Here is a 23898-nt window from a genome sequence, read left to right as displayed (position 1 = left end):
TATTTATTTCAAGAAAGGACAAGGAAAGTGGACTTGGACATTTTATATGAAAACAGACAAACAGAAAATAGGACCAAATAGTTCATCACATTCATCTCAACACTGAAGTTTCAAGGCACCTACAAGAAGGAGGCCCAAGGGCAGTTCGCAGTGCACTTTGGTTTGTGTTGCTGTCGTGGTGGGTGTTTGTGTGTCTGGTGGTGAGGTTGGGAGGGAAGCGGGTGGGCCTGGGGCCAGGCCAAGTCAACCAGCCAGGTGCCAGATGGCAGCAGGCAGCAGCGGGACTGGTCCCATCACTCAGACCCCCGAGGTTGCTTTGCCCTTCAGAGAAAAAGGAAGAAGCCAAGGAGCGGGTGGCCCAGATGGCCCCACTGGGCTGATTCTGCAGGTAGGAAAGGGCAGGGGCTCAAGGAAAGCCAGGGGTGCCCCTAGCAGGGGCCCCTCCGTTGACAGAAAGGACCTTGTTCACAGCCCCGTCCTCCCCATGCCATTGGCTGGCCAGGCATCCACCTTCTGCAGCGGACCCTCCGTTCACCAGGGCCTGGCTCAGGACCCCTCCCTGCGCTCTTCCTCCCCAGGCGCCAGGGATGGACTCTGCTGTGTACAGCGCCGGGTAGCCCCCGAGCGAGCGCCTTAGCACTCCACACCTCACCAGATACAGTAACCTTTGAACGCTGGGAAGGGGAATTGCTGTTGGTGGCTGTTAAAGACATCTGCTCCGCAGGGCTTACGCATGGGGTTTCTTCTAGTTTACTTTTCTCCTTTGCCTCTCCGTTCACATCCGCCTTGTGACATTCATAATTAGGGGGCGTCCGCTCCAGCCAGCAGAATTGCACAACTGCACTGTCTCTCTGGCTCGCAGCCCTGCAGCTGTCCCCAACCTTCAACCCCATCTCCCCGCTTCTCTCCCTCTCAGATGACAAACCTCTAAACACCGGGCGCTTCTGCTTCCTCCCCACGGCTCTCAGCATCTCTTCAGGAGCTGAATGCCAGGTGGGCATCTCAGCTGAGGCCACTGGCCTGCAGGCAGGTGGTGTTCTGGGTCGGGTAAAAATATCTAAGCCAGTTCCAGAGTTTTGTGTGTGTCTTCCTCCTGGGTACGCAGAACCTTTTGAAAGCAGGACCAGCCAGAGGTGGGTGGTTTCTGGGACCCTCTGCAAGCATGTCCTTTGCACAGGGCAGGTGAGAGGTGCCCTGGACATTGGCTCCTGGGAGATGAGCACGTGGCAGTCCCGTGTCTGCTGTGGCTTTGATCGTTGGCTCGTGTTGCATTTGTTTTCCTCCGTCTTGAGAAAGCCTGGTTAGTTCCTCCAGGTGGGCGGCTCGGGTGCGGGGACTCTTGACAGAAGCATCAGACACGGGGGGGTGGGACACCCAGTTCTCTGCCCCCCTTGTCACCCACCTGAGGCTTGGCTCGGAGAGGGGGAACCGGGTCACCCCGGCTGGCGGCCAGATCTCCCCAAGCGGCTGGATTTCCCCATCAGGCTCACAGCTGGTGATCGCGGGTCTGAGGGAGGGTGGAGTGAGATGCTTCAGGGAGAAGGAGTCCCTCCTGGGGCCAGGCTGCCAGCGGCGTGGGTGCAGGATGAGAGGAAGGCCGCTGCCAACACACCCGCCTGGGCCCTTTGCACTGAGCCCCAGGGACAAGAGAGGAGGGAGGAAGAGATGAGTGACACCCCTGTGTGCCCCGCGCTGTGTTGGGCCTCAGTGACCCAGCGCGGAGGAGCGCAGGGACCTGACATCTTGCCCGAGCGAGCGGCCGTCAACCCTGACTGCTGTAAAAGAGATTTAGGGGCGGTGACAGGAAAGACGTTCCTGCAAGGACCCTCTGAGCTTGGACTTTTGGGCCTTCAGGTGGGGGGTGGCGTGGGTGGGAGTGGGAAGGACAGGGGCCATGGCACCGTGGTGGCTCCGATGGCCACAGTGCCTCAGGGACTGGCTTTGCCAGGAAGTGGGGGCCGGGTCAGCCCCCCACAGGACCCCCTGTGCCCTCAGCACAGTGGGAGGGGCAGTGGCAGTGGTGTCAGAAGCCCCTGGCCTGCCAGCCTCTCCAGCGGGGAGCAAGGCAGCAGCTGCCCACCCAGCGGCTGAAGATCTGCCCGGGCATGGTGTCCCCAGGGGAGACGTGGGGAAAGGTGGGCTTTGCCCCTGCACCATGGGAGGTGGGGCGGGGTCTTGGGCAATCCTGGAAATCATATTAATGTGAGAAAAATGGGCCTGACCCCAGTGATAATAGAATTTCCGAAACTAGGGAAAAACATTGGGTTAAAAATGCAAAGGGAGGGCTTCCTTGGTGGCGCAGTGGTTGAGAGTCTGCCTGCCGATGCAGGGGACACGGGTTCGTGCCCCGGTCCGGGAAGATCCCACATGCCGCGGAGCGGCTGGGCCCATGAGCCATGGCCGCTGAGCCTGCGCGTCCGGAGCCTGTGCTCCGCGACAGGAGAGGCCACAACAGTGAGAGGCCCGCGTACCACCAAAAAAAAAGAAAAGAAAAAAAATGCAAAGGGAGGGAGGAAGTAAAGGGAGGGAGAATCAAGAGGCAAGGGAAGCTTCCTGAGTGTTTTTAAAGAAGCGAATGTGGATATTTCAGGCAACTACTTGGAACATTTCAAAAGAAATGGTAAATGCTTAAAAATGTAGAGTGAAAAGTGCCCCAGGCAGCCGTCACACTGGCTGGGACGGGTGTATTAAGCCGGCAGCTGTGAGCATGCTGTTGGGAGAACAGCTAGTGGGATGGTGGTGGGAGCTCAGGGGGGCGCGGGTCCTGGCACCGAGGATGGCCAGGAGGCAGCCTGGGACGGGGAGCGGCAGTGCCTGGGAGGTGGCCCCCTAACGGCCCCAAGAGAGCCAGCGCAGGTGGTGGGTCACCCTCTGCGCTCCCTGCCTGTCCAGACTCCTAGATGGGGCGGCGCGTGTCTGAACTTCCTCTCCCGGCGCCTCTTAGACACTGAGGATGGGGATTTTGCAGGCTGTCTGGTGGCAAAAGCGACTCTTTGACGGGGCTGGGTGGCCTGGCTGTGAGATGGCCCTGACCTGCTATGTTCAGGGGACACTGGTCGTTTTGAGCAGTCTCTCGATATCTTCCTTAAAGGGTCCTCAGGGATGGTAAAGTGAGAGTGGGAACCAGGATCTTCTCCTCAAAGAACCAGGCGTTGGCTTAACGTCTGCCACCTCCCCATCAAGTGCTTGAATGCGGCCAGTGACAAAGAGCTCACTGCCTGATTCTTTTTGCTGGGCCAGATTTCTCTTCCCTGACTTCAGTTTTCCTTTTACCATTGGCCCCATTTCCCTTTCACTGGCTGCAGGGAATGGATCAGAGACAGACCCACCGTGGAACAGAAAGGAAGCAGAAGGACTCGTGGCTTGAGAGTCCTGCTCACGAAGGGACTAGCCTGGCCACTTCCCCTAGCTTTTCACCCCGAAGGCAGATGGAATCTGGAGGGCAGGGGAGAGACTCTGCCTGCGGGCCAGGGCAGCTTCTGAGTGACCTGTGTGGGCCACATAACCCCCCCACCTCGTCCCAGGGGCTGCGCACGGCACTCGATGGAGGCAGAACTGCTTCCCCACCCGCCCCACCCTGAGCTCGAGCCCAGGCTCTGTCCAACCAGCATATCCGGAGCCAGCGCTGGGGCACGCGTGGTGTCCACCTTCAGAGACCCCAGCTCCCCACCAGCCAGGCCCAGAAAAATCCCTGCTTTGCCTTTGGCCACTGGGGACAGGTTCAAAAAATGCGAAAAATCCCCCTTTCCCTTCACCTCCAGGAGTTTAATCTCTCCTAATCAAGTTAGCAGACTCGCTTGCTTGTAAACGGTAATGATTTTCATTTTTGAGCCTTTTTATCCCTCCTTAAGAAAAAAGATGCCTCCTCTGTCTGCCTTCTCGAAGGCCTGATCTGAGTGATGGGGGACATGGGCGCAGGGGACACCCCCAGCTGACCCCGCCTGAGCCGTGGCCCTGAGAGTGTGGTCTGGCCCTTGGGGCTCAGGCTGCCATGCGCCCCGAGGCCCCTCCTTCCGGATGCCCCAGCTCCCTCCTGGTTGCCTTCCCAGCTCCGTTGCTCCCTGTCTGCCGCATCCAATTTTCCTTGTTGTATTTTTCATAAGTGCGAGGCTCAGAAGCCCCGTCCTCCCTGGCACGTTCAGCTGGAAGCAGATTTCTGGAGTGGGCTGGCTTTGGGACTTGAGCTGCCATTGGAGGGGGTGGCGGTGTCCTCCTCTTACTCCACAGCTCTGAGGGCGTGAAGGAGGGATGCTCAGATGCAGCCCAGGCACGTTGCCCAGTCAGCTCCCTCAGCTCCCCAGGATCCCTCACCTGTCCTGTCCCTGTCACTCTGGGCCTCCGTCACCTGCCTTGGGCCAACCAGAACCTTCCAGAGTCAGCAGATGGTGGAGGAGCCCCCATTGGGCTTCTGGAGCCCCCATCTTTTCTGGGTGAAGATAGACCCGGCCTCAGCCCACCCCTACATTACAGAAGGCGAAACAGAGGCAGACGCTGTGGATTCGCAAAACCTGCTTTCCCTGCATCTCCCTGGAAGCTCTCCCTGACCTTTCTTACTCTACTCCTTGCTGGGGCTGGTGGGCTTCCCTGGACCCCTAGGGGAGGGGAGAGGAGGCCCAGTGCCCATTGAGGAAGGAAGAGGCACAGGCAGGCGTAAGCTTCGGACTTCGGGTGGGGAAGCCTGGGTCCCCCAGCCACTGTCACCTCCCCTGCCAGCGTCACCCAGAGTGGGAGGGAGCCGGTGACTCAGCTCCTACCCCCAAACCCCAGAGGCCCCCTAGTCGGCCACGCAGCCGCCATGCTAAGGGGAGGTGGTCCAGGAAGCAGGAGCCAATTTAGAGAAGATGGAGGCTTCTGTGGGAGGCCGCAGGAAGAGGGAAGGAGAAAAGGGAAGAAAAGAAGCTTTTGATGCACATCATGTCTGCGGAATTGAGTATGACTAATTAATAGATTTTATTCTTAGTAATCTCTTAAGCATTCCATACGTTGGGCCCCACGCCTGAGCTGAGCTTACAAGAGGCCTCATTCGCAAAATGCAAATGGCTCGCCTGGCCCTGCTGCCTTCTTTCCTTTTTTTTTTTTTCAGGGGAAATTTAAAGGAAAATTGCCATGTAATAGAAAAGAGATTCCAATCACTACATCTAATTACCACAAAGGGTAAACCACTTAACCAAAGAAGTGTCAGGATTTTTTTTTTTTTTTAACTTGAAACCTGCCTTAAATGCCACAAAATACACTCATCAACGCTGAGGTCAATGAGGTTGTTCTGGCTAGTTAGAGGCTGCAAGGGTCAGGTCGGCCGCCCACAGGAGGGAGGTTCTAGACAGAAGTGGTGGCCCAAGCCCTGTGTCCTCACGTGCTTCTAGGGGGTGGAGGAGGCTGGGTGCCCTGGAACATCCTCTCTCATTATGTTGCATGGCTGGCTCAGAGGGGCTGGACCAGGAAGGGATGGGGTTTCAGAGCGGACCTAGCTTCAGGCCCCATCCCTGGCTTGGGGGGCCGTGAGACAGCAGACAGTTGGAAGCTTGTTCTTAGAAAGGATGCTGGAAAGATGTTGGGATGCTGAGGGCAGAAAAGATGAGAGGGGGGCCCCCGGGCCCTGGCTGGGCTGAGTCTCCACTATCTTCAGCACCTACACTAGCAGGAGGATGCCTGCGGCAAGGCAGGCAGGGCCAGGTTTCCCCCTGGTGTGAGTTGGGGCCCAAGCCCCATTAGTACAAGAGGCGGGAGCAGGAGACTGATGTGTCCTCAGGCCCAGGCAGGCCTGGGCCTGCTTTGTGCTACGGGGCAGGAAAGTTCATCACCCAGTCCTGGCCTGGAGGGCGCTGCTGGCACAGGCAGGCTCTCAGAGCTGCAAGGTCTCCCCTGTAGCCCTCCCTGTATAGGGCCACCTGCTGTTCCCCAAATGCCTTCTTAGCCTCTAAGGGGATGATCTGACCTCCCGCCTGGCTCCGGGAGAAGAGAAAGGAGGATGAAGAGTGAGAGCAGGGGACCAAGCATGTTGGCAGCAGGGGTTGGGGGTTGGAAGTGGGGAGGCTGGGACCGATTTTCCTGGAACACTGGCCAAAGACAGGGGTGGTGCCTTGGGAAGGAAACTGCATTTCAGAACCAGCAGAGACCTTGAACTTCTGACCCCCAGCCAGTGCCCCACACCCTTGTGCATCCTCTCCTCCTGGAGGCTGCTAGTGAGGCCCCTCTGCTCCTGCCTGGGCCGCGGGGGATGCGCCTGTGTCTGGGGGGTGCCAAAGGGAGGGCGAACTTTACACGGATGTGACCTTTACACAGTCCCAGCCTTGGGAACATGGTCCCAGCCTTGGAAACATTTCTCTCCTGACCTCATTGTATGAGAAAATGCTTCAGGTGGGAAAAGGGAAAAAGCTTGAGTCTAGAATGAAATGTGTCCATGACCCTCGGCCTCTCCCTGGAGCTGGGGATTGGGGTTCCCCCCTTGGTGAGACCATCCATCCAGCCTGGCAATGAGAGCCGCGCCTCTTCTCCACCTCGCTCACGCAGTTGTTGTGTCCATTTCTTTCAAGCCCAGCCTCTTCACTGAGGGGCCAGCAGCATCTTTTCAGGTCCAGCAAATGGCTGGACCCCGGGCCTGTCACAGCAGCCCTGTGACTGCTGTTCATCTTTCTCTTCCTTTCTTTGGCTTTTGTCAAAGCAGGCAAGGCCTTCTGAAAACACCACGGCCAGGAGCTGGACCCCTTCTCATCCTCCCTGCCCTCAGAACAGCGTCTCTCCTTTGACATCGCCCTTCCTGGGCGCAGGACAACTGGCACCTTGACAGACGGTGACCCGAGTTCCCCGAGTGCTGGAATGTGGGAGATATCAGAACCCCAGGCACCACTCCTCTCTTCTTTCCAGATTTGCTGTCATTATTTCATCATCCTTTTAATCTCATGGCTCACCAAACAGCACTGTCAGTTGATAAACGATGGCAACATTGATTCCAGAGGGAGGAAAAAAAAGATCTTAGCTCTTCTGAGGGCTCCAGTCACTACCCTTTTGGAGGCTGGCATTTTTAGAGAGATCTGGTCTTCCCTCTTCAGAGCGGCATCCCAGGGGTGGGCACAGTGTGGTGTTCTGCATTCTGGGGTTGGGGGGCGTGCTGTCTCCTAGGGCTTTTCTGAGAATTTTCATGTCTTTTTCTGGGCTTTGTTTGAGCAGCCATGGAAACCATTAGGTCTAATCAGCTGATATTAAAAAAAAAAAAAAGTCTCTGCACCAATTACCTGTCTCTGGAGGAAGCACTTTGCACAGAGTAAATGCTCAGGAAGTAGCTGCTGAGGTGATTGCATTTGTGGGGGTGTAGGGGGAGAGAGGTGAGGACACTGGAAGTCAAAGAAAGCTCTTCTCTGTATCAGAAAGGAGCTTGGCCCAGCTCTGGCCAACCTGAGATAGGACTGACTGAACTGAAAACACCCCTTGCCCAGGGTCTCCCAGCCACCCAGCCAGGACAGACACGCCTCCGCCTTTAGGAACAGCATTATCCCCCACCCCACTCCCATCCCCAACACACTTTGTCTACTTACTCAATGATTTCTAGGAGAAAGCAACATTTTCGTGACTCTATTGTCTCAAGAAATTGTACGAACTGACCCAAGAAGTACTGTAAGGACTGTATATGTGGCTCTATCTACCCATCTGTAGATAGATACACGACATAAAGATAAACAGGTAGATAGATGCACCTCCAAGCGCTGGAACAGCCACAGCTTCCCTGGTGCTTCCATGGACTATGGTGCATGGAATTGAGGAGGGCTTCAGTATAGGAAAAAGAAAGTTTGTTTTTTAATCAGCTACATCGTCGTTCAAAGAATGCAGTGAAAGACGCGCTATTTCTGCAAATCTGTGAGGGAAATGGCATGGAAAGAACCAGGACAATATCTCCACAGCAAAACATCTTTTCTTCCCCTCTCCTTTGTGAGGAGCCTGAGGACCTTCCATCGTGTCGTCGCCAGTGAGCAGCCGGCAGCGAGAGCTGCATGGGGGCTGCGCGTGTTGGCTGCTTTTCTAACGGTTCCTTTGTGACGGCCCTGCACAGAGCATGAGGCATACACAGACGGAGCACAGGTAGTATCTTTCCAGTTCAGGAAAAATAAAAGCCCCAACCCAACCCTTCCTGCGATATTATTTTTAGTCTTTTCCTCCCCACCTGGCATAATTTGGTATAAATTATGTCTTCATCAATGTCAAATCCCCCTCCTGCCTTCTATTCTTTAAAAAAAATTATTTTTTTCACTGTTGTGTTCTACGAAATTGTCAACCCTCCCCAAACTCTGCTTTCTGATGGGAAAGTCATCATGGAATTTCTTTTCCTTGTTCTGTCAGATGGCAGCAGGCTGGTCAAAGCCACACAGTCGCCACACCAGGAGGAGGCAGGAGCCGGGTGCTGGCATCATGTGTAGGAGTAGTCTATGTCAGGGATGCCGCCGTCCCGGTAGCCCCGTGTGGCGCCGTAGCCGATGGTGTGCGTGCCCTTGCAGAGGCTGCTGCCGTTGGAGGGGAAGATGGTGTGGAGCACGTACTCGTCCTTGCTGTGGTAAGGGTTGACGGGCAGCATCTGCAGCCCGGGGCCGCGGATTTCCAGGATGGAGTTATCCTTCTTGGTCCCCGACTCCAGATAGTCGTCCTTTTTCCGGGTGCCGCGGTTGTAGGCCCGCTCCCGGGTCAGCAGCTCACTGGCCCGGTGCACGTAGCAGCAGATGGCCCCCAGGACCAGGAAGAGGAAGACGAGGGCCACGGCGCCACCGATGATGCCCGCCACGGGAAGGCCCGCCATGGGGTTGGCGTTCTGCTCCTGGTTGAGTGTGGTGGTGGGGCCGTAGCTGTCGGCCGTCTCCGCCTTGGCACACACAGGCGTCTCGTCGGCCACATAGGTGTTGCCGGTCTCCATGGTGACCATGCAGATGATATAGGTGGACTTGGGCTCCAGGGCCGTCAGCAGGTACTCTGTCTTGTCCCCCTGCACCAGAGTCTCCGTGATGGAGCCCACGGCTGGGCTGTGGCCCAGGCGCAGCCAGCTGAGCCGGAAGGAGGAGGCGGGGAGCGTGGCCTTCCACGTGATGCGGATGGAGTCGGCCGTCAGGGGCTTCACGTGGATGACCAGGGTCTTGGCACTATCGCCCGTGGCCATGGGGTAGTCGAGGCTGGAGTCAGGGAGGCGCAGCCCCGGCCTCTTAGCCTTGAGGGTGAAGAGCGAGCCCTGGGGCGTGGTGGCAGAGGTGTGGTCACTGGCCGTGGTCTTGGCGGCAGCGTTGGCCGCTCCGCCCTGCACCCCCACCTCGAAACATTCGTCCATCTCGCTGGTGATGTCCTTGATGGCCATGCCCCGGACTTTCTCGGGGCCCTGGCACATGAGGCCTCGCACGTTGACCACGGCCGCCCGTGCCTTCACCCAGTCCCGCAGCCACAGGAGGTTACAGCCGCAGAACCAGGGGTTGTTCCGGAGCAGCAGCTGGGCCAGGTTCTGCAGGTCATCGAACAGGCCGCGGGGCAGCGTGGTCAGGTTGTTGTTGGACAGGTCCAGGCGCTCCAGCTCACGCATCTTGGCCAGCGTGTTGTAGGGCACGTGGCTGATGGCGTTGTCCTGCAGGTAGAGCTTCTGCAGGCGGGCGCTGGGCAGGTTGAGGGGCGGGGCAGCCAGCGAGTTGCGCACCAGAGAGAGCTCGGTCAGGTTCTGCAGGCGGCTGAAGGTGTCGTCGGCGATGCGCTGGTTGGCCAGCAGGTTGCCGTCTAGCACCAGGCGCCGCAGGCTGCTGAGGCCCTTGAAGGCGTGCAGTGGGATGGTGGAGATACGGTTGTCATCCAGCCGCAGCTCCTCCAGCGTGCGGGGCAGCCCCGAGGGGATGCTGCTCAGGTGGTTCCTGCTCAGGAAGAGCAGCTTGAGCTGCTTGCTGTCGGCGAAGGCGTCCTCCTCTATGCTGACGGTGGACACGGAGTTGTCATCCAGGTGCAGCTTCTCCAGCAGCGGGATGCGGGCCAGCGAGTCCCGGGCGATGGTGCGCACGTTGTTGTCCTGCAGGTGCAGCTCCCGCAGGGAGCGGGGCAGGTTGACAGGGAACTCGTCCAGGTCATTCTCGTATAGGTAGATGACCTGCACGTTGACCTTGGTCTTGAGGTCCTGGGGGATGCCGGCATTGTTGATCTGGTTGTTCTGCAGGTAGAGGGTGGTGGCGTCGTCAGGGATGTCGGCGGGGATGGAGGTGAGCCCCCGGTCGTTGCAGTAGATGAAGCCGTTGTCGCAGCGGCACACGGAGGGGCACGTGGTACTGTCGATGACCTCCGTCAGGAAGGCGATGAGCCCATAGCAGAGGAAAAGCCAGTCCCGCAGGTCCATGGTGGCTGTGGTCATCACGACGGTGGCCGTGACGGTGGCAGTGGGCGTGGTGGTGGCGGTGGCAGTGGGGTGTGCCACCACCATGGTGGACGGCTGGGGGAGCCAGGCCCCGCTTGACTTGCAGCCTCTACACCTGCAAGGAGCACAAGACATGTGCGGTGAGAGCGAGTTGGGTGTCCACCCACCTGCCGCTGAGGGGTGGCTGCAGTCGAGGCCACGGGGCAGAGGTCAGGCCTCGAGGTGCATGCCCCGTGGCCCTTCCAAATGTCAAGTTTACATCACAGGTGATAGCTCGGGCTGAGGTCAGCCTCTAATGACCTTGGCTAACGTTAATCTCAGCGGGAGCAAAGATGCTGCCCGTGAACAAGACAGCTGTGGCCTTGGCCCTCCTGGACGGTGGCCGTGGGCCTCGTGACGTTAATTTGCCGGGAGCCGGGCTGCGGTTTCAGTCTCCTCTCAGGACCCACACTAAGCCAGTCTTCGTGGCTGATGCTGCAAGTGGCTGCTCAGTGTTGATGGGATGGATTTAGAGCCACCGTTTCTCATTGGAACAGGGAGCTCGTATCCCTCTCTGGCTTGGAACCAGGGACTGAAGGGAAAGCTCGTTTCCGCGAGGCCTGTGAGCTCGAGGTGGGGGAGGGGCGTCACTAGAACCTGCGAAAAGAATCTGCCGGTGTCCTCGCTGGCGAGCAGGGGAAAGTGGGGCGCTTCATCGTCTGGTGTTAAAACAACATGTCCTGTTTGTCACTTGTGAATCTTATAGACAGAAGAATGAGGTGTCAACAGAACTGCTTTCCCATGGCTCTACAGAAATCTCTATCAGCGGTGCCCTTCCTACCGTGTTCCATGTAATGTGAGAAATTATTCCATACTTTGCCCCCTTCCTAAATCACGAAATTTTCAGCTATTTTGAAAAATATATATATCTGTTTTCTTGCATTTAAAGACATGAAACAAATAAAAGGAGGGAGGGGTCCACACTCTGAGGGAATTGTCTGCAAGGTGTAACTCTGGTTTTCACAAATGGAAAAATTGCAGTGTAGATTTTTTTCATATTACATTACTGTTCATAGTGGTAAAAAAAAATCAATTAAAGAGAAATTATCTTTCAACCTCAGTGGGGAAGTGGTGTTCATGCAGCCGGCAAAGGTCTGCTTTATAACTCCAGGTTCACAAATGCTTTTCAGTGTGAGACACAGTGGCCTCTGGGAGCCTGAGCTGAGGCCGCAGCCTGGAGGGCAGCCCCGGTGTGCAGAGCAGAATTGGGACCCACTCACCGAATGAGATGGTGGGGCCCTCACTCCCGTGACCCGGGGACCCTGTGTCTCCATTTCTCAACCATGTCAAACGCTTCTTCCTTCTGTCCCTCTCTGTTCCTGGACTGCTCCCCTCCGTCTAGCAAACTGCTCATCACCCTTCAGGAGCATGCTCAAACGTCTCCTCCTCTGCTAGGTCTTCCTCATGCCATATAGAGCTTCCCTCTGCTCCATCCATCCATCTGTCCATCCATCCACCCATCTATCCACCCATCCACCTATTTACCCATCCATCTATCCATCCACCCAGCTATACATCTATCTACCCACTCATCCATCCATCCTTCCATCATCCATTCATCCATCCATCCATCCACTCATCCACCCACCCTCTCACCTATTTACCTATCTATCCATCCATCTACTCACCCATCCACCCACTCACCCATCCACCCATCCATCCATCCACCCACCCACTCACTTATCCATCCATGCATCTGTCCATCCAGCCATTCAACATGTCTTTATTGAGCACCTACCATGTGCCAACCTGTGTTTTAGCCACTTGGGATTCTATTCTAGTGGGATAGTAGCTCACACTATAATAAAGGTCTCACCTAGAATTTTATGAATATTTAAGCCATTTAATCCTTCCAGCAAATGTTAGGTCAGTGCCCTTTTTATTCCCATTTAACAGATGAAAAAACTGAAGCTCGGAGGGGTTAACTTGCTCGAGACACTTGATAAGTGGTGAAGAGAAACCTGAGCCAGGATCTTGACCACTAGGCTTGTGGTGCTGCACCTCGGGCCCATCTCTGTGGGCTGAAGGTTGCACTATTTAGCGACTAGTGTCTTAAGGTCCCTGACTAAATTTCGGGTGCTTGAGGGCAGGGACTGTGGGTTGTGTAGGCCTGGTGTGGCTTGCCATCAGTGACCACCCAAGGACAGAAGGGAGGCGGCTGAGGTGCCAGGCAAGGCGCGAATGCCTCTGCCCTGCTCCCTGCCGACCCCTCAACTCTTGCCCCATTTGCATTACAGGGGCCTTTGCCCAGGCTGCCGGCAGCTCCAAGGCCTTCTGGAGGGAGCTCAGGCTTTGCCCGTGGCTAACACACTAACTCTGCTCAGGGCCTGTTAGCGGAATGAAGCTTTATCCATGAGGTGGACCGAAGGCAGGTGGAGGGCCAGCCGAGGACACCTGGCTGGAAGCAAGTGAGGGTGAGGGGGAAGGGTGCACGGGGTCTGCGCAAGGAGCCGGAGGGGGATGAGGTCCCGAGGGAAGCTGGGAGGAAGGGGGACTGGGGAGACTGTGACCAACACTCTGGGCCTCCGAAGCCAGCTCAAGCCCCCTCCCAGCCGCCGCAGCTGGCCTGAGGGCCTGAGGACATTTACCTACTTACTCCTGATGCTTCTTTGGAGGTTGTCCCTAGTCTATGGGTCATGACCCCACTCACACCCCTGCCCCTTGGGACTTGGAGTTGGTCTTTGCTTCCCTCACATGTGTTCCCGGCTCTCAGTGGGTTTGGACAGGGATAAACCCAGGCATAAGGGGCAACCCTCTGGCCAGGCCCTGCCCAGCGCCCTCACAGGCACATGTTTGTATCTGCACCCACCTGTCACATGCACACAGGTCCTCGGTCCCATTTTACAGCTGAGCAGCCTGAAGCTCAGAGAGGTGAGGGGCCCATTCAAGGTCACAGCCAGCCCAGGTTTCCAGCTGCACATCTGTCCCTTCCTCTGCACAAAGCCAGAGCCATGAAGGTTATGGAGCCTGGAGGTCCTGTCTCAAAATGCTTATGAGCAAAGAGGCAGGGCCAGGGCAGGTGCTGGGGACAGGAAGGCTCAGGTCTTCTCAAGGCCACCTTGCCTCGGTCTCAGGGGTCAGGTCTGAGCCTAGGAGCACCTCTGCCCAGGCCCCCAGCATCTGGCCAGAGGACGCACACCCTCCTCTGAGTCCTGGCGCAAGGAATGCTGTTGGCCCCTGGGCTCACAGATTCCGGAGCAGTGCCCTGAGCCGGGGGCAGACTTGTTAAGGCCAAAGGCGAGGCCAGACCGCCTTCTCTGGCATGAACATCAGTCCCCGGTGCCCGCTCAGCTCATGGCCATAGCCCTCAGCCTCCAGATGCCCTGGCATCATAATAGAGTCTAAATTACACCTTTCAGAGATGCCTGATGGATAACCAAGAAACATTTGGGAGGCAGGGACCCAAGGCCTTTCTCTTCCCCCGTCTGCGGCCCTCATCCATCTTGGCTGAGTCTCCCCTGCCACCCCCTTCCCCAAGGCCTCCCGATGCCGAGCCCTGGCTCCAGGAAGGCAGGGAGGGGCCTGGGCTGGGCAGGAAGACAGCGTGCCTTGCCTGAGGAGCCCTTTAATTGCCCGGGTGCCACGAGGCCCTTTTATTCCCTTGTTTTGTGTTTGATGGTTTATGTGGCTATCAGATGAAACCCGGTAAATCGCCCGTCTTCTACTTTTCATTGTTGCGAGAATCCCTCAGACTTCAGCGTGGTGAGTTATGACCTGCCAGCTCCATGACTGACAGCCGGATCCTTGGCGTGCGATGGAAGTGGGGGAGGGGAGCAGTGAGACTAGAGGTAGCTAGTCTAGTCTAGACTAGAGGTAGCTCAGACTAGAGGTATCCAGACCCCCATTAGCTGAGAGGTGACCTGGGGCGTCATTCTTGGCATTTTCTATCAGTCGCTAGCTCCTGCCATCTAGGACAGAGACACCTGGGTTCGAGCACTGTCTCTCTCCCTCTTCCTGGCTGTGAGATCCTGAGCAAGTTACTTGCCCTCTCTGAGCTTTAGTTTCCTTATCTATAAATGTAGCCATCAAGTTCCCCTTAGAGGGGAGCTCACTACTGAGCATTCAGTGAGGTAATACCTGCAAAGTACACCCTTGTAAGTGCATGAGGTTTAAAAGCTGCTGTAATTCTCTGACTGCTCCAGGCATACTGGTCTAGCCTCTGTGTTAACTGCTTGTCTCTCTCTGCAATCCAGAGGCCCTTTCTTTACTCCCCTGCCCCTGCTGTGCCTCCAGGGTAGACTGGGAGGCTGTAGGCCAAGCTGCTTCCTGGCAGGGACTCCCTGTCATTGCTGTGATGCTGGGTCTCCCCAACCTCAAACTGTGCATCCTCAGCCCTGTCCCCCCAAGCTAGGGTAGAAACACTGACCCTAAGCCTGCTCTCCCTTGTGCTGCCTCTGGGCCTTTGCATGTGCTGTTCCTGCTTCTTGAACACCAACACACCTTCCCTACTCAAGCTTCACCAGGGCAGCTTCTGCTCACCCCCCAGGCCTCAGCTTGGACGCCCCCTCCATGAAGCCTCCCAAGTTGTGTCTGGCTCTGCTTCCCATACCCACTTGACTGGTGGTAGTCGGACCTGAGTAATATCTGTAAGTACCTGCCAACCGGATGAAGGTGCCTCCCTGTTGGAGACGCCTGGCCTCCTGGCGCTCTGCCCCGTTGTCTTCTCCAAACCCCATCAAGCTGGGGCTGCCAGAGACCCACGGCCCTCTGGGGGGGTCTTCTTGGGGAGTCAGAGTGAGGGCAGGGGGGCAGCTGCAGGACCCCAGGCCCAGCACAGGCCCTGGCACGCTGGATAGGAGAGGGCATCTGCCGCCACAGTTAGACATGACGCACCAGGGGCTGAGCAGGGGTGGGGGCATGTGGCAGGAGGGAGCTGGGCATCCCAGGCAGTAGAGGGAAGTCTGGATAGGCCTCCCCCTGCCTCCCAGTCCTGGCCTTCCTCCCCGTTTGCCAATGAAGGCAGCTCATGTGAGGATGTCCTGATGCTGCGACCCCCGAAGTACCAGGTTCAGTCTCCGTGCCCACTATGGGAATCAGAGAATTCCAGGTGGCACTGACCCCGAGAAGGAGACGTGTAGACTAGAAGCGGGGAGAGGACACCAGGGCTAGGTTTGAATCTGACCTCACCAGTCCTCAGCTGTGTGGCCTCAGTTTCCTCATCTGTAACGTGTTGCTGAGAACCCCACTCTTCTGGGAAGATGACAAGGGAGGGGTTGTGTGAAGTGCCCGGCACAGGCCTGGAGGTTTGGGAAGGAAGGGCTGCCCCACCCTGTCCCTGGGAGGGACCCCAGGGTCCTCCTGTGACTCACTCAGGGCGGCCACCCACCTGTCTTGGCTGAACTTCAGAAAGAGGGAGGGCAGACACGAGTGGGCAAGGGGGCCCAGCTCAGACAGAGGGAAGCCCCTCCCCCCCCTTTCTCTGCACCCTCCCAGTCCCTCCCTTCAGCAAGAAGAACTCATTGTGTTTTCCCTAAACCTTGCCAGGCCCTCGGGTCCTTACTGGCAGAGCAGGGCCCGAGGCAGGAGTGAGGTGTGCAGGGCAGACTGGGGGCGGAAGCAGTTTCTCAGCTCCAGGAGGACCCCTGCCCCACAGGAAGCTGTAACCTCCCCACCGGGCTGAGAGCTCCACCAGAGCAGGGTCACCTCCATACCTGTGATGGGTCCTCAGCAAACCTTTGTTTAAAGCAATGAGGGACCCCGCATTTTTCTCCTCCACCAACTGACGCTATCTCTCAGGGCTCAGCTACAAGCAACATGGAGGGAGGAGGGCCTAGAGGCAGGGGGGCCAGCCTCTACCTCCTGGTGCTCACGGGGGCCTGGGGAGAGCTCCCCTCTAGGAAGCCTCTTCCCTGAGAAGGCCTGCCTGGGATCAGTTCTGCTGCTCCACAAACCAAGAGTGGCCTTGGGTCTCAGGCCTTCATCTGTAAAATGGGACCATAAACTATCTACTGCCCTGGGTGTTGAGCAGAGGGCCTGCTGCAGGTCCAGGAGATGGGAACTGCAGGCAGGAGGGGGACTTGCGACTTTTGTGTGAGTGGGGCTTTTCCGAGCCCACCCTCGTTCAGGCAGAAGCCCCGGGCCTGCTTCTGCCCAGCCCGGTCTAGGCCCACTGGAGGCCCCGTCTTCAGGCAGGATGCTATGACCTCAAGACCCTTCCAACCCTGCGTGGCACAACTTTGCTCCTGATCTCGGCTACTTGCTTGGGGGAAGGGGGTGGGATTCTTTTAAAACCTAAAGTTAATTATTTTTCTAATTTCATGCCGCATGCATTATGCATCAGCTGTTATCACTGGCGGTAATTACAGACAGGTACGCAAATCCACTAAAAATGTACCTGGAGTTCACCTCACCGCGTAGGCCGTCTGGGCTGTGCCGGGCGGCGGGATGTCCTGAACTTCAGAGAATGCAAATTGCTTTAAAAAACAAGACTTTAAAATTGTGTCTTAGGAGGTTAATTATATTGATAACAGTGTTCAATATTAAACTATTCAGGGCCAGGAGGGGTTGGGGGGGATGAAGGGAGACACATGTAATTTTGTTTCTTTCTTTCTCTGTATTATTTAATAAGATGTTCTTGCACCTATATTTCTGTCTGTCTGTGTGCATTTTTAGTAAAGCTGCCTAGACTAGGCTTAATTCCTTCTGGGAAGGAAAAAGGAAAGGTCAGGAGTTTTTCAGAAGGTAAGAGGAGGGCCTAAGGGCTGTTATTCCGGGTGGGGGCAGCCCAGAGAACAGGGCAGGGGCCCTAGCTCTGCACTGCTGGGTTTCTCAGCAGCCAGCGGGATCCTGACAGCCAGGGGCTGGGACAGGAGCCGGGTGATCAGGAAAGACTGGGAATGGTGATGCTTATTGATCATAAGACAGAGGCTTGGGTGCGGCTGGGGCTCCCCCTAGGAGCTGTGTGGCATCCCCCACATGCAGGCCCTGTTCTTGGGGCGATCCCTCCCCTCCCCCAGTTGTTTATCACAAGTTGATTGTCAAGCCCTCCCACTAGGATGTAAACTTCTACGAGTCAGAACATGTTCTATCTTGTTCACTGGCCTAGTATAGAGCCTGGCATCAGAGGTGTTCATAAACACCTGTTGCATGAATGTATGAATGAATGAGAGGATGCCAAAAGGGAGGCCCCAGAATCTGAAAGCCAGGACAGGGCAGTGGGAGAGAAGAGGGAGGCTGGCCCTCTGTCAGCCCCACGCTGGGAGGTAATAATGACAGGTGCCCTCACCACGGCCTCCCAAAGAGGCAAAGGGGTAGGTCTGAATTGTGCAGCAGGTGGTGGAGGAGCTGGACGGAGACCCAGGCTTTCCTTTCCCAGGTGTCTTTCCTGCCCTCCTCAGCTGCCTGGTGGGGCCACCCCAGGCCCCGAGGGAGCAAACCCAGGGAAAACCCCTGGCTGTCTCCTCTCGTCTGCTCTGACATGGGTTGGCCAACCAGGTCCTATCCAACTGCAGGTCTGCTTCCAGGCGCAGAGGCTGGCCCCACTTTCTTAGAGATGGCCCCTTCCCTCCCACCCCCGCAGATACGCACAAGCATGGAACTCACCCTCAGGACCCTGGAATCAGGGAGGTAGGGGACCCTGGAAAAACTGAGGCCCAGAGAGGAGAAGGGATGGCTCCGGGGCAGAGAGAACCCTCCAGCAGCCATGAACAGCCCTCTCCCTTGCCTACCTCCTCTGGCCCTGGCACTGAACTCTCAAACCCTTTCCCAAAGGGTTGGCATGGAGAGGATGATGGTGGACAGTATCCAGCTCAAGCAGGATCTAATGGGGGCTACCCACCAGCAGGTCTGCAGACCCCTCTAGCTCTGTGGGGTCTGTCCACTAGTAGCAGTAGCTGGCAGAGCTGAGCCCCTGCTGCGTGCTCAGCCCCACACAAACGCCTCTCCTTTCCAGCTGGCCACAGCCCTGCGGAGCCTGTGTCCCCAGTGCACGAAGGGGAGCACACTCAGGGGAGGGAAGGGACTCCCCGAGGTCACACTGCTCACAGCTGGAGGGCCAGGGTGCTAACCAACCTCTGTCTGGCCCCAGAGCGCAGTAAGCTGGTCTCTGTTTTCCTGCCTCGGGATGGAGGGAAGCTTGGGATAGAGGGAAGCTCAGCAGAGGCAGAGCCCAGCACTGAGCAGATGCCTCATAAATATCTGGGGTGCAGGCCTGCTGCTGCCCGCCTCTGGCTTGGCCTCAGCCCCAGGAATTACCCACCAGTCTCTCCTAGGAGATGGGAGGAGAATAGGAGCAAGTGACGGGGCGGTAGGTAAGGATGGAGGAAGGGAGGCCGGCTGGGCAGGGGCCGAGCTCGGGCTCCAGCGAGCTCACGCCGCCTCACGGCCCCGCTGCCGGGCTGGTGCGCCGTTATAATAAATAACAGTAAATAGCCGATCCGCAGGGCATCTTTCACGCTGGTGGCTAATAACACGGCTATTAATGCCCCCTCAGACGGCGTGCGTGCAGTGCGGCGCTGACAAATGTCCCAGGCCCTGGCGCCGTCATAAATCAGCCCCTCTACTGGGGAAGAGTGCGGGGAATTGTCATTTTCCATCTTGGTAATGAATTGGGGCTTCCCTGCCCTGCCCAGGGCGCTGCCGATAGAGGTGGCCTGGGGTTTCTGGGATTTGTGTTTGGGGAGGCATGAACCCTCCCTCCTGGCCTCTGGGAAGCCAGAAGAAGTAGGTCCCCCCCACACCCCCACAAACCTAGCCAGACCACGCCACCGCTGCCACCGCCTGCTTTGTGACCTTAGGGCAATAACCGGCCATCTCTGGGCCCCATCAAGCCACTCTCACCAACAAAAGGGCTGAACTGGAGGCCAGAGCAGATGATGCCTAAGGGCCGGCAGGTGCAAGGCCTTGGATGGTGGCTTGGGATCAACCCCACCCTGGGTTCTCCTGGCCAGGGCAGGGGAAGGCCTTGGATGGAGGGGACTTGTGGACCCTCTCCAGTTGGAGGGCAGCAGGTGCCATGGCCAGTGGCTAGTTCACCAAAGGTCCTGCCTCTCCAAGGCCTCACGGCTGCCCCCTCTGGTCAGAACTCAGAAGGGCTCAAAGTGAGACCTCCCCCAAGGGGCAACGGCTGGGAGGGGCGGGAGTTTCCTCCAGGAGAGGTCACTCCCTTACATCCTGGGTCCACCCACCCTGGGACAGAGCCCAGCAGCACAGGGGCCACCAGGTAGCAAAGGACCCCTCCCCTGGCAAGCAGATGCCACCAGTTGCTTCAGCTGCATGTGTGGGGTCGGTGGGGTGGAGCTGCAGATCTCCAACCCAGCCCTAAGAGGACAGGCCCCATGTGTCCTGTGCCCTCCCTGGGCACGAGGAGCCCCTGGGCCTTCCTGGGCCACCGGAGCCCCTCTGCATCCGCCTTACCTCCTTCGCTGCAGCCTGGCAGCCTGCAGCTCTGGGCGCTGCGCTTCCGTCGAGGTGGGCCTGGGCCGTGCTTACATTGCAGCCCACCAGCCTTGGCACTCAGGGTGCAGACCACAGACCTGGGGTGTTGGGTGGTGCTGGGGGTGCCCGGGGCTCAGGGAGGAGACCCTGTGCTTCGCTCTGCTGGGCTCCTCGTGTTCAGACGTGGCTGCGGATCAGGCGCAGCATCTCCTGCGCCCTAGGCTGCCGGCACTGCTGGCTTCTCCTCCTGGAATGAGGGGTTTGCGTGAGGGGCCTGCAGGGGTGCCCCCGTGCGCGACCTGAGGGTGTTCTGGGCCCCTGCTCTCCAGGCATGCCCTAGGGCCGGGCGCCCATCCTTGGGGAGGGTGGCCTCCCTGCCCTCTTTCAACTTCCGCCCTTTTGTCTGTTGGCCGCCACCTCTTCTGAAAGGCTTCTGCCTGGCTTTTACCCCTTTTTCTTTACCAAGTTTTGTTTTGTTTTGTTTTTAATCCCTTTAAGTCACTTGGCAGAATGGGCTCTGGTGCAGAGAGCGTTCTTGCGTGACAGAGCTGAGAGGGAGTCACTCTCCAAAGAATCGGTATTCCTGCCACTCAGGCTGTGTCTCCGGGGGAAGGCGGGGGTCCATTACCCCGCTGAGGAGTTCAGATGTTCACCGCGGGGCTGGAGCTGCTGACATGCGCTGCTGAGCTGTCAGGCCCCACATGCCCCTCCTTGGGAAGATGTTTGGGCGGGGTAGGGGGGGGCACTCAGTCTTGCTTGGCAGATCCTGTTTGTAGGAAGGCTTTCTTGCTGGGGAGATGGAGGGACGGTTATTCCTGCTTCAGCCCTGGTCTCGTCTGTCCAAAGAAGAGTGCTTCTCACCCACTCCCTGCCTCCTCACCTGCCAAAAAGCAATACAAGTGATTAAGCCCAGGGAAATTAGGAGCCGCACGGGGACCGGCAGCCTGGGCTGCAGCCCCCTCTCCTCCCCTCTGTCAGGAACCTGGGTTTTGTTTGGGTTTTTTTTTTGTTTTTTTTTGCGGTACGCGGGCCTCTCACTGTTGCGGCCTCTCCCGCTGTGGAGCACAGGCTCCGGACGCGCAGGCTCAGCGGCCATGGCTCACGGGCCCAGCCGCTCCGCGGCATGTGGGATCTTCCCGGACCCGGTCACAAACCCGCGTCCCCTGCATCTCAACCACTGCGCCACCAGGGAAGCCCAGGAACCTGTTTTCTTGAACGCCGCTTTCCCATGATCTGGGATCTCTCCCTTCTCTTTCCAAATCCAGATAACAAACAGCAGGCCATGCCAAGCACCCTTCCTCGCAGCTCCCTGCTTTCCCTTTTCCTGGGGGTGGGAGGACCGGGAAGAGAAAAATGAAGTTCTGAGAGCTCGCGGCCGTGCAGGGGCCGCCCGCCTGGCCCAGAGCCGGCTCTGCTTCCCCCAGCACCTGCTCCTCTTGCTATATGTCATTCAAAGGATCCAACTGGGCCACCATGGCCTCGGCTTCCAGAACAAGTGCTGCCTTTCCCCACCGTGGGAAGCAGGAGCATCAGGGAAACGGGGAAGCTGGATCCCTGGCCTCCCCACCAAGGCCGGGGTCAGTGCTTCACAGCCCGGCTGCCCTCCACGGCCACCTTCCCCTTCCCCAGAGACCTGGGAGCAGGGTTGGCTGTTCCTCAGGATCCGAAACAACCTGGGCCCTCTGGGTCGCCTCTCGTTAGCATGGCGCGTCGAAGGCCCACCGCGCCCTGGTGTCCGTGTTCCCCCTGCAGGAGCCCCTCTTTGGAAAAGGGCTTTTATTACACATCTGAGAGTGTTAGCTCTGGTTTGAAATTGGATCCAGATGGGCTCGGCTGCATCTGGGCCCTTTTCTTTGTAGGGCCGAAGGTGGCTGGTTTGAGAAATGCGTGTTGTCTGAGGCTGTCACAAATAAAAACAAGGATGTTTAGGTGCACGTTGTAACAGATCTAGAGCGCAGACCCGGGGGTCATCACTCACTGGGCGCCCAGCCCGGCAGGGAGTGCACGTAGGAAGAGGGGCAGGTGCTGGCCAGGGGGAGGGCAGGTGGAGGCTGACGGGTTGACGGGAGAAGTGGGGAGGTCTTAGGACAAGCTTCCTCGGGAGCAAGGAGGGTTAAGGAACAGCAAGGTTTAAGAGCCCACGGGACATCACCCCTGAATGGCCAGGGTCTGGGAAACACTCAAGGTGTGAGCAGGCAGGGGGGGTGCAGCTTCCTGGGAAGGGGCAGGCGGGGGTTGGACAGGAGGGAAGATGAGGACAGAGTCCCCACAGGAGAGGTGAATGCCGGGCTCCAGCACGGCTTTTATTGCTATTACACCCGCGTGATTTCATCCAATTATAAATTGTAATTTCTCTGTGAAAGGGAGAGATGGAAAGCGTCCAATGAGGTCATCCGCCTCCCTGGCCGGGGCAAGGAAATTGGTTTATACCTTGGAGGGTGGGGGCAGAGGCTGCTGGGCCTCCATATTTAGAGAGGATGGTGGCAGTGTCCTCAGAGCCAAGGCTCCAGCTGGCCATGGCCGGCTGATCCCCCATTACAGAGCTCTGCTTTCGAAATTATGAATCCAGGAAGGCAGCTGCATCCTGCTGGCATCGGGCCCTTCCCACAGCCCTCAGGATGAAGGCGACACTCCTATGGCAGCCTCCAAGGCCCCACCAGGCCTGGCCCTGCCTGACGCCTCCCCCACCGCCCCGCCTCAACTCCCACCACCTCCCCCTAACTCCCCGAGTTGGCCCCTGCCCTTCCCCATGCTGTTCCCCTCCTGCAAGTGTCCATCCAACATCACCCCTCACCTCCTCTCTGTCTGCAGGGTTGCACAAACCGTGAGGGCAATGACATAATGTCTTGAAAGGAATTAACTTGCTGGTTCAAGGAAGAGACCACATCCGCTCACCTGAGGCTGATCTAGTGCCTGAGTCAGTGCCTTGCACACAGTAGGTGCTTAATAAATGCACCCAGTGAACTCCCCACTCTGCTTTCTCATTTAGAAAATCAAGGGTCCAAGCAAGGCTCTCAGTGGGCCTGTCCAGCCTTGTGCATTCTGGGTAACCCTCCCCTGCATCCCCCTTCCCTGAGTGTAGTCCTCCTGGGAATCAGGCAGCACTGCACGCCCCAGGCCCCACTGAGGATATGGGCTCCTTGAGTGCTTCTGGGTGAGCGGCTGCCTCTCGGGTGTCTGGGGTGTGTGTACTCCATGGGCAGCCTGGCCACAGTGCTTGTGAGGTGAGAGCACTTTCCCCGCATGGGTGCGTGATTATGACTGTTGTAGCCACCTGCATGCGCTGGGCCCAGGATACCTCCTGAGCCCTTCTGGCACACGCCTATCATCAGGGCCATGCAGTCCCCAGTGGGCACAGTATTGGATCGAGTAAGCCTAGGCCACACAGTGCAAGCAAAGTCCTCCGTCGAGTTGACCAAGGACAAAGTGAATCTTCACGGTCCCAGGGTCTCAGTAAGCGGGAGCTGCTCCTTGGCCAGTTCTGGGCACTCTGATCACAGGACAGCCTCTGCTCACCCTCCTTGCCTCGGCCGTCCCCTGTTCCCATAGGTCTTGTCCCTGCATTCCAGTGCCAAAGAACAGTTTTTTGGGTCAACATAATAAAAGCTTCCATCTGTAAGTACTTGAGATGCTTACACAATTTTACTTTTTGTTATAAATAACAACATCATAACTGTATTAAAAGAAATTTGAAAGGGGGGAAGAAAGCCAAGTGCACAATCCCACGTCTCTATAGCACTCTTTGCATTTTGGCCAGATCTGTCTGCCCGTACATATACGCCATTTACAAGGGGACAATGTCCCTTATCCTTTTGCAGGTCATTTCTAATTTGCCATTTCCCCTGAGCCTTGGGACAACCCAGCACAGCTGGCGGGGCAGGGAGGACTGTCCACACTGTGCAGGTGCAGTGACACTGAGAAGGGGGAGACTTGTCTAAGTTTGTATGACTTACATGACAGCGAGGACCTTGAACTCTGGGCCAGTTTCCTTCTCCCTGCAGGATGCCAAGTCTCAGTGCAACAGAAACACAAGGTGGCCCTTAGGCCCATGCACCCAGGGACCTTGGGTTTCTCCTGAGTCCCTGTCATGCAATTATCCATCCATTCATCCATCTTTCCATCCATCC

At 57.4% G+C, this 23898-nt stretch overlaps 2 protein-coding genes across 4 annotated transcripts in view; one reads left to right on the top strand and one right to left on the bottom strand.

Moving 5' to 3' along the window:
* The window catches only part of MACROD1 (mono-ADP ribosylhydrolase 1), a 152422-nt gene that overhangs the window by 32938 nt on the left and 95586 nt on the right, over positions 1-23898 (top strand). The gene's annotated exons all lie outside the window — the stretch shown is intronic.
* On the bottom strand, positions 8189-10517 carry FLRT1 (fibronectin leucine rich transmembrane protein 1). The gene has a single exon (XM_019931323.3). It carries the CDS (start codon positions 10490-10492, stop codon positions 8399-8401), a length of 2094 nt encoding a protein of 697 aa, XP_019786882.2. The 5' UTR covers positions 10493-10517; the 3' UTR covers positions 8189-8398.

Source organism: Tursiops truncatus, chromosome 8 (assembly GCF_011762595.2).
Source record: "Tursiops truncatus isolate mTurTru1 chromosome 8, mTurTru1.mat.Y, whole genome shotgun sequence".
Taxonomy (NCBI): domain Eukaryota; kingdom Metazoa; phylum Chordata; class Mammalia; order Artiodactyla; family Delphinidae; genus Tursiops; species Tursiops truncatus.
Note: the sequence above shows the minus strand (reverse complement) of the source record. Positions and strands in the feature narration are given on the sequence as shown.